Source organism: Camellia sinensis, chromosome 1 (assembly GCF_055761805.1).
Source record: "Camellia sinensis isolate YWXY chromosome 1, ASM5576180v1, whole genome shotgun sequence".
Classification (NCBI taxonomy): Eukaryota; Viridiplantae; Streptophyta; class Magnoliopsida; order Ericales; family Theaceae; genus Camellia; species Camellia sinensis.
In genome coordinates this window covers 251,652,522-251,662,056 of record NC_138961.1, presented here as the reverse complement: position 1 = coordinate 251,662,056, position 9,535 = coordinate 251,652,522, and the positions used below count along the sequence as shown (strand labels likewise).

Below are 9,535 nucleotides of genomic sequence, written 5' to 3'. Positions count from 1 at the left end.
TTTTTTGTCATTTTTTTGTATAAAAAACTTAAAAATCCAAAATTTTAATTTATAAAAAATTTAAGGTGTGTTTAGTTTGGTTTTGAGAGATAAATTTTCAAAAAATATTTAGGAGAGAAAGTTTAGAAATTTTTTTAGTTTGTTTGGTTATATATTTTAAAAATAGCTTTGGCGTATTAGAGTTTGGGATGACATGATTTGATATTTTGTTATAATTGAGTAGATGTGTGTGAGAGAAAAAGTAATTGAGAATGAGAGAAAAAAAAAGTGATTGATTGATATGTAGGAGAGAGAAATTGATTTTGAAATTTTTTTTTTCAAAATCATTAAACCAAATAAAATTTTAAAAAAAATTTTCCAAAATTACTCTCCCAAAAACAAACCAAACAATGCCTTAATTTTTTTATAAGTGTCCCAAAAAACACCCTGAGTGGTCCATGAAGGACATCATTATCATGACTCCGACTCAGAAATATTTTATACTCCCTCAGTCCTACCCAAAATATAAAAGAACAGAAAAGAAAAGAAAAAGAACAGTTAGCACAACAAAGAATAAGTCTTCAGCTCGACATACCCCCAGTATCTCGTTTCGGTCTCCGATCTTCAAATCCAAATTTGAACAACCCAACCCAAGCAAAACACACACACATACACACTAGTAGAGAGATAAGACTAGTATTTGGACTGATGATAATGGGTCGATTTGGAGAGAGGTTAGTGGCGTTTTTCAACAACAGATGGCTGGTTTTTGTGGCCGCAATGTGGATGCAATCATGTGCGGGTATTGGGTACTTGTTTGGGAGTATATCGCCTGTGATTAAGAGCTCTATGAACTACAATCAGAAGCAAATTGCGAGATTGGGTGTTGCCAAAGACCTCGGGGACAGTGTTGGGTTCTTGGCTGGGACTTTGTGTGAGGTCTTGCCTTTATGGGCTGCTCTTCTTGTTGGTGCTTTGCAGAACTTTGTTGGGTATGGTTGGGTTTGGCTGATCATCACTGGCCGAGCTCCTGCTTTGCCTTTGTGGGCTGTGAGTATCACCATCCATTCGATTCGGTTCTATCTTTGCATCTATCTTCCTTCTTTTTTGATGACTTTTTTTTTTTTTTCTTCTTTTCACTTTTCACTTCACTTTTCCTATTTGTCTTCCTTCAGATCATGTTAGCTAGAATAGCGATTTGGGTTGTTGCTAGTCTTGCAATATTCAATATTGTTATTTATTATTTTTATCTGAATCTTCAAAGCACGTTTTATGATTACTGTGTGGAATATTCTTGTTCATGATTCCTAGTTATCCCAACTATTTGGAATTGATCATGGTCTAGTGATCTGTTCTGAATTGATTCAGATTCTGTAATTGATCTTATTTTTTGAATCTATGCATCCGCTGCACAAGTTACTGTTAAGACAAGGCACTAAACTGCATGCAGGAGTTTTCGTTTTATTACATGTTGGCTTGTAACCTTGATGATAGGCCTGAAACGAGTTAAAATTATGGCAAAAAGGGCTTAAAACTTATATGAAAATATTTATCTGTATATTTTCTGAGGTGTGTCTGGTTGCTATTTGAATGAACCTATTGATTGTTCTGTTCGCTGTACCATTCATCTTGATTCAATGGATCTCTGAAATTGCTGATTGCAAGGCTAAGTGAGTTTAATTTGCTGGGCCACATGATATCTGCTATACTAAATGTGTTTTACCTTCCCCTCGAATGTGTTTTTCTGCCTAAAACTCTCGTAAATCTATGGAATCAGAAAATTATTTTCCCCATTCCATCAAAATTGTAATCTTATAGAGAGTTTCACAAATGATTCAACATTAGGGTGAAAAGGGTTTAACAATTTATTGGTAAACTTTTTTCTGTATTTTCTGAGGTGAGCTAGCGTGCCATATCATGAACCTATTGGTTGTTCTGTTGGCTTGTCTATTCATCATGATCTGACCTTGCTGATTGCAAGACTAAGTGAGTTTAATTTGCAGGACCACATGATTCTGCTATATCAAATGTGTTCCACATGTATATGTATCTTTTCTACCTAAACTTCTCAAAATGTTTGTGGAGTCAGAACTTATCATTGGTATTAGTATCGTTGGTAATATTTACAAGTGATGTCTGTTCTTTTTCCCCCAAATATTTTGAATATTACAATTCAAACAATCCTTTTTAAGTCCATTTCACTTATTAATCCTTTATTGTTGTTTTGGGGTTATCCCCATCACTTTCTTCAATTGTGTTAGGGAAACGTTTTCCTCTAAATCGAGCCTGCATGGTTTTATAGGAAAGATGACAGCAGAATATGAATGCTCATGAGCATCCTATTGACATCCTAGATGACGAAGGAACTTTTAATCTTCCATAATTAGTGATTTTGCATTCAAGTCATGCTTATAGTGAGGGAATCATATTGACTCAGACTTATTTGTGATGTTTCTCTAGTATGCATCTTGTGATAATCAGAAATTGGAAAATTTTAGTTGATAACCTAGAAGAAAATGAAGAAAGTCACATGGTCTCGACGTTTATTTAATGGTGCTGAAAAAATTTATTATCAAAATAGTAAAAAATGATCCGGAAGAAATTATAGCACTGACTTGAATTTTAATTGCAGTTTCCTAACAGGGTGGAGCATGCAATTCACAATACAATCTCCTGTACTTGTATATCCTTCATGTTCCATATATGTGATTTTAAAATGGATATATAATCTAACACTTCCAAATGCATATTGGATCAAGTTGTTCACCAAAATATTTTCCTACTAGGCTACTACCATGTATAATAATTACTTGAGCTTTTTGTAGTGTGGCACATTCTTTTATAATGATAGTCAGCCATAGAAATTATTAATACTGATTAAGGATATGATAAACATAATGTCTGGGAAAACAAACTTGATCTTTGTTCTTTTTCCATTCTCTCTCTGTTTCAAAAGTTGAATTTTGATATCAGATGTCATAACAGTTGCAAGTTTTTATTTTTATATATTTTTTAGTGAGTATAGCAGTTGCAACTTAAACCTTCTGTTTCTTGGTTTTGTCAATTTTCTATACAAAAATCTAGTATGAAGAGTCAGCTTTGGTTGTAACTTCTTAGCCCATATGTTATAGAGAAGTAATGCACAATATTTGTAGTTACACCCTCAAAGCATTTATTATTGATGCACAAGTAGTTCATTCATTTTTTATTATTGATGCATGTCTCTTAGTGCCTAGAAACACATGCATTTATACCATAATTGGTTCTGTTGTTCGGTTGGATGAATGGCATCTATTACAAGGATGAGATAGTTATAGGGGTTTTTAATCCAAGAGCTAAGCAAACTTTCGTTCACCATCTTGCTTTACTGAGATTGTTAACTAATGTCGTTATGCAGATGTGCATTCTTATATTTATGGGGACAAATGGTGAGACCTACTTCAATACTGCAGCTCTGGTCTCCTGTGTGCAAAACTTTCCAAAAAGCCGTGGTCCCGTGGTGGGAATACTAAAGGGATTTGCCGGGTTAAGTGGTGCAATTCTGACTCAAATATATGCATTGATTCGTACCCCTGATCACGCGTCACTCATCTTCATGGTTGCAGTTGGGCCAGCAATGGTGATTATTGCCCTTATGTTCATTGTCAGACCTGTTGGAGGTCACAAACAAGTCAGACCATCTGATGAGATGAGTTTCTCATTTATCTATAGCGTCTGCCTCCTTTTGGCTGCTTATTTGATGGCGGTCATGCTTGTTCAAGATCTAGTTGATTTGAATGAAAATGTGATCATAATTTTCACGGTGATTTTATTTATTCTTCTATTAATCCCCATTATAATTCCTGTCTGGTTGAGTTTTTTCTCAGAGACGAGAGATCCGGCAGAAACAGCTCTTCTGCATGAGCCACAGAAACAAGGACCAAGCCAATCCGAACATGATGTGAATGAGGTTATATTTAGTGAGATGGAAGATGAGAAACCTAAGGAATTAGACTTGCTTCCAGCTTCAGAGAGGCAAAGGAGAATCGCCCAGCTGCAAGCAAAGCTAGCCCAAGCAGCAGCAGAAGGAGCTGTGAGGGTCAAGCGGAGAAGGGGCCCACATAGGGGGGAGGACTTTACCTTGACACAGGCTTTGATAAAGGCTGACTTTTGGCTCATCTTTTTCTCACTTCTATTGGGATCTGGATCTGGTTTGACAGTGATCGATAATTTGGGTCAGATGAGCCAATCTTTAGGATATAATGATACGCATATATTTGTTTCCTTGATCAGCATTTGGAACTTTCTTGGTCGTGTTGGTGGGGGTTACTTTTCTGAGATTATTGTCAGGTATGGTCTATAAGCTTTCATTCTTCAATTGGTACTGATTAAACTTCATTGGTTATCTTGGTTTTTAGACTTCCTCATTCAACCTCACGATTTTTCTCGAATAGGGACTATGCTTATCCAAGGCCAGTGGCCATGGCTGTTGCCCAAGTCATAATGGCATTTGGGCACTTGTTCATTGCTATGGGTTGGCCTGGAGCAATGTACATTGGTACTCTGCTGATTGGGCTTGGGTATGGGGCCCACTGGGCAATTGTGCCGGCTGCTGCCTCCGAGTTGTTTGGCTTGAAAAAATTTGGAGCGTTGTACAATTTTCTCACTCTGGCAAACCCTGCTGGTTCCCTAGTCTTCTCTGGTGTGATTGCAAGCAGTATATATGACAGTGAAGCAGAGAAGCAAGCTCATCGACCACACCATCAACGAGATCTGGGATCAATAATTTTAGGCAGCCTTGGCTCGGATGAACCCCTGAAGTGTGAAGGTTCCATATGCTTTTTCCTGACATCTATGATAATGTCAGGACTTTGCCTTATTGCAGTTGTTTTAAGCATGATTCTCGTCTATCGCACTAGAAGTGTGTATGCTCACCTTTATGGAAAATCTCAAACATAGACTCGTGGGAAGAGAACCTACATGGCTTTCAGAACTTGATTATTTTGGATTATTATATTTTGTGCAAGATAGTGGAGATTCTACTGTTTCCAACCTATGTAAAGATGTTCATTGAGAGATGATGATGGCAAACATACGTCATGACAGCTCTCCAGAGAATGAGGACCAGATGTACTTGGGGTATTACCACACTCTTCTACTAACCCAGATGGGTCTATTTTGTTGAGTGATGTTACATCTTCTGTTTTGAATGTCAAGTGTTGTATCTTGTCAAACTTGGATTAAACTGTTGATCATTAAACTCGGCTTTGTAAACCATTTTGTAATGAATCCTGCTTTCAGCAGAGGATTCCTTTTCCGATTTCAGATCTTTTATGTTTTAGCATCAACACGCTCTGGTTCAATAAAATTAACGGTTCATACAGAGTAGGCCACGACAAATACCGTATCTCACCGCATGGTGGTGATGCCCTCTTAGGTAGGAACTTGTCTGATGCACATGTAACATAGTCTTGCTTTATGGGTTATAAACTAGGATTATACCAAAAGAATGCCCCCAGTTTTGTGGCAAGCGTGTTATCCATCCACAGAATGAGAAAGCTTTATGATGTTTCAGAGGAAGAGGATTTTGAAGCACAGGGGAAAGGAATTTATCATCATGCATCAGGTCTGTAACCTAGTAACCATTGCCAGACAATTTTTGGTCCGTATTAGTGATGATGATATTCCTAATTATTTTCAATATTTTCCTTTCGTGCTTACGAGACCGAAGTTTCTAAATTTTCATAGGGCTTTTTTTGTTTGTTGTGAAAACTGGTATTGCTGGTTAAGGACCAGTTTTGAACTGGTTTATAAAATAGTCCGTTTAAGTGAATCTTAACTTGAAATGTTAACAAATCAATGAAATTTGAACCATACACAACCTTTTTTAGGAGAAAAAAAAGTTATTTCTGAACTCTGAAATATATAATTGTGGACTGAAAATTATTAGATAACCCACCTGTATCTACAAAATAGATGATTGTGATAATTTCTTTACGGGTCTTATTTCATATGTCTCTTTGTGTTCCAAGGTTTAGCATGAAGCTTGCCCTTACGAATTGAAGCTTGTGCAATCTATTCTGATCTGTCCTTGGCTACCAGTCTTGACTCCCACCCGGCCAAGCTTCTTCATTGCAGTGGCAAATGCACCGTTAAACTCATTCGAGTTTTTAGCAAAATCATTGACAGTTGACTGAGACGCTGTGTTGGTGAAGAGCACTTCATCTGAAGTGAACAGACCCTTCCCTCCAATGAGATTCTGGTAATAGACATTGTCAAAAGTTCGTGGGGTCACAGGATCCATGTCAACAGCGATGCTGGGATCTACATTCTGAGGACATGCTTGCATCAGCTGCTGAGCATAGCTTGAGTCCAGTGAAGGGTCCACAGGAGAGGATGAAGAGAATGAGTAGAGACGATTTGCGAAGCGGTTGCAGTGGGAAAAGCCGACAGTGTGAGCCCCAGATAACGCAATCATATCAAACTGCGTAAGATTGTTCTTGGCAAATATGGTGTTTAGTTGATTGAGATTGAAGGAAGGCCCTGGAAGATTTCCAGCAACATCAGATGCCTGGGAGACTAGTCCATCACGACGTCCCAACTCTACACTGAAGGAAGGACCTCCAGCCTACAAATAGGTTTCATTTCATCAGATTAAACAAAAAGGTATAATGTGAATCTTCGATTCAAAGTAGAAATAGCATGGTAGTGAATGTATACCAGGACTACAACATCTCTGCTAGCAATTGCCAAGATGTCAGCACATGATACTACCCCAGGGCACACTGCTTCGACTGCTTGTTTTGCCTTGGTCACAGTATCGAAACCGTCTCCTGCGAGGGAGAGATTATCTGGAGCATCCTTTTCTGCATCCCCATTCGGTGACGAAATCATAATCGAGGCATCGCATCCCTGCCAATTGCAAAGGAAAACAGGGGATGGATATTTTTTTAAGGTACATAAACAGGGGAAGAATAGATGAGAACAAATAATGGGCAAAATCAGTATAAAGTCAATGACTATGCTTTGTCATTAATTGCCATCAATCCATTCAAGCAATTGAATTAGTCCATTATGGTGTTCTTTTGACATTTTAGTGCAGGTTAGTTGGTTGAAAGGTGACAAAACAATAGGAAATTCCCATGAAAAAAGAAATAGAAAAAGAAAAAGAAAAAGAAAAATAAAAAAAAAAATAACAACAAAGAAAAAATCAAACTGATCAAATTCATGTCATGTCAAGGTCGCAACAGAAGCATTCAATTTCAGCATGAAAACCAAACAGCCTGAAAATGTTTTGAGATAAAAATGCAACCGTGTCTTCTATTTGAATAAGTAATTTAAAATTTAAATGAATGTATGGTATTTCTATGTGAATACCCATCATTTTTTATAACATAACTATAATATGTAGCAGTTACAGAGATGCCATGACAGGCTTCAGCTACTTCAAAATCTGTCATATGATTCAATGGACTTTCAGTCATATGATCATAACTCGAGATTTTTAAATTTTGAGATTCTCGACACATTAATATAAACTGAGCATGAACAGATGATTGCACAGAAAGGCATAAGAACACCACAAAGTATGGTACCTCAACAAAACAGTCATGGAAGAATAAGCGAAGTGTGGCCGGAGCTGTGGTGAACGTCTGGCTGAACTTTGTAGATACCACCTGATTCACGATGCTTTCCACGTTCGGACAACTTGAGCTGTAGAAATTCTCTACTAATTGCCCTTCTCCTCTCTCCATGACTATCATCATCACCATTACCAAAAATAATCCTCTCCATGCCTCCATTAATCTTTCTCTAATTGAACACAAATTTCACTTGTGTGTGTGTGTGTATAGTTCTTGGAGGGCTCCCATATATATAATATAGGAGATGAGGAGCGAAGGGAGAGAGATAGAACAGTGACCCTTCTACGAACTAACCATACTTAGAATATTAAACAAAGCAGTTTTGCTTGGTCTAAGCCTGGTCACTATCTGGTATTAATGTGGCTTGTTACACTATTTATTCCCATAAGATGTAAACATGGTATCATTGTCATACTACGAAGTCAAATTGTACCAGTAAATTCTGTAGCTGGGTAGGTCTTTGTCCTATCGTTTAAATTTCTACATTTGTTAGGGCAGTAGTAGGGCGTACACGGTTCGGATTGGTTCGGTTCTGAGAAAATTCAAGAACCGAATCGATCCTAACGGTTCTATGATTTTGAGACCATTATACTTGTAAAACCGGACCAGAACCAAACCGAAAAAACTGTTCGGTTTTGGTTTGGTTCACGGTTCAAAAAATTTCTATTTACAAAAATAAATTGTTAATATTAGCAAAATAATTACTCAAACTAATTACATTTAATTCATGATAAAAACTAATAATATTAAGGCATTACTCAACATTACATATCTATACCATCTTAATATCATTAAAATTATAAAAAATCAATTAATAAAAATAAAATTTGATATTATATATATATATATCTTTTAAAATTCGGTTCGGTTCGATTCGGTTCGAACCGCGGTATTTTCATAAAATCCATTAACCGAACCGTTTGTACGGTTCTCATATTTCTTAATCTGAAACCGAACCAATTCTTAATAGAACCGAACCAAACCGGACAATTCGGTCTGGTTCAATACGAATTATCGATTTGAACAGATTTTTGAACAGCCCTAAGCAGTAGCGTTGGTCGAGAAGATACAACCAGGAATGTTATTAATACGGAAAATGAAATGCGTGGTTGATTGGATGTAACCTACACCGAACTTGTTTTTTAATGAAGATCATACATTTTTCTTGTTTTTTCGGGTACTTTTTCTATACACATTTTCTGTTTACTACTTTAGTGGATAACACCTTTGTTGTGAGATGTTTCGTATTTATTACACAACTATAAGGGGCTTTTTGAGAGGTGAAGGGTCGAGGCTGTTAGACCAAGAATATTGCTATTTTCAAGTAGAGATTGAAAATGTTACAGTGAAATATAGTTGCCGAGAGTTTGAGGTCTTGTTTGGGAATCAGTCCGTTTAGTTAAAAAGTCAAAAAATTATTAAAAAAGTCAAAAAACTATTAAAAAATTTAAAAAGCTCACAATCCATACCAAAAAGTCAAAGATTCTTTTTAATCTCTACTTTTTGCACATCTTTTCATAAAAAGTTAAAAAATCATCCCAAACAAACTAATTTTTTTAACTCATATTTTAGTCAAATAATTAAAAAATTATTAAATTAACCTGTTCCCAAACGAGACATGAGCCTTCTTGTAATTGTTGTTGTATATAGTAGATTTTGTTCGCTTCCTTTGTCATGGACGTAGGCTTCCCACTGAATCACATATATTATTACACAACAACCTTGGTGCTTCAAATCGCATGGCAGGATTCAATTCCATACATCTCTTCCCAGTCCTGCAAAATTTTCACTGCAAGACACTAATATACAAATATACTTAGGGATCGTGAAAAAGTATCATGAAATATTTTATGAATTTTTTTTATTCTTTGATTAGTGTGTGGTGGTTTATTATATGTGTAATCTAATGGTGGAGAAACTTTCATGATTATTTT

At 36.5% G+C, this 9,535-nt stretch overlaps 2 protein-coding genes across 2 annotated transcripts; one reads left to right on the top strand and one right to left on the bottom strand.

Annotated features, from left to right (window-relative positions):
- Positions 1-437: 437 nt before the first annotated feature.
- On the top strand, positions 438-5,283 carry LOC114266976 (protein NUCLEAR FUSION DEFECTIVE 4). The gene is made up of 3 exons (XM_028207967.2): positions 438-1,029; positions 3,377-4,308; positions 4,413-5,283. The coding sequence occupies exons 1-3, from the start codon at positions 688-690 to the stop codon at positions 4,915-4,917; spliced, it is 1,779 nt and encodes a 592-aa protein (XP_028063768.1). The 5' UTR covers positions 438-687; the 3' UTR covers positions 4,918-5,283.
- LOC114266977 (peroxidase 55) lies at positions 4,536-8,032 on the bottom strand. Its single transcript, XM_028207968.2, has 3 exons — positions 7,554-8,032; positions 6,679-6,870; positions 4,536-6,586 (listed from the first exon to the last, which is right to left on the bottom strand). Exons 1-3 carry the CDS (start codon positions 7,758-7,760, stop codon positions 6,011-6,013), a joined length of 975 nt encoding a protein of 324 aa, XP_028063769.1. The 5' UTR covers positions 7,761-8,032; the 3' UTR covers positions 4,536-6,010.
- Between the last annotated feature and the right edge of the window lie 1,503 nt (positions 8,033-9,535).

Coding starts and splice junctions, on each gene's coding strand:
- LOC114266976 (XM_028207967.2), top strand. CDS start 688: ATGATAATGGGTCGATTTGGAGAGAGGTTAGTGGCGTTTTTCAACAAC. Junction 1,030..3,376: donor CTGCTTTGCCTTTGTGGGCT/GTGAGTATCACC, acceptor GTCGTTATGCAG/ATGTGCATTCTTATATTTAT. Junction 4,309..4,412: donor TTTTCTGAGATTATTGTCAG/GTATGGTCTATA, acceptor TTTCTCGAATAG/GGACTATGCTTATCCAAGGC.
- LOC114266977 (XM_028207968.2), bottom strand. CDS start 7,760: ATGGAGGCATGGAGAGGATTATTTTTGGTAATGGTGATGATGATAGTC. Junction 6,871..7,553: donor TCCATGACTGTTTTGTTGAG/GTACCATACTTT, acceptor TGCAATTGGCAG/GGATGCGATGCCTCGATTAT. Junction 6,587..6,678: donor GCAGAGATGTTGTAGTCCTG/GTATACATTCAC, acceptor ACCTATTTGTAG/GCTGGAGGTCCTTCCTTCAG.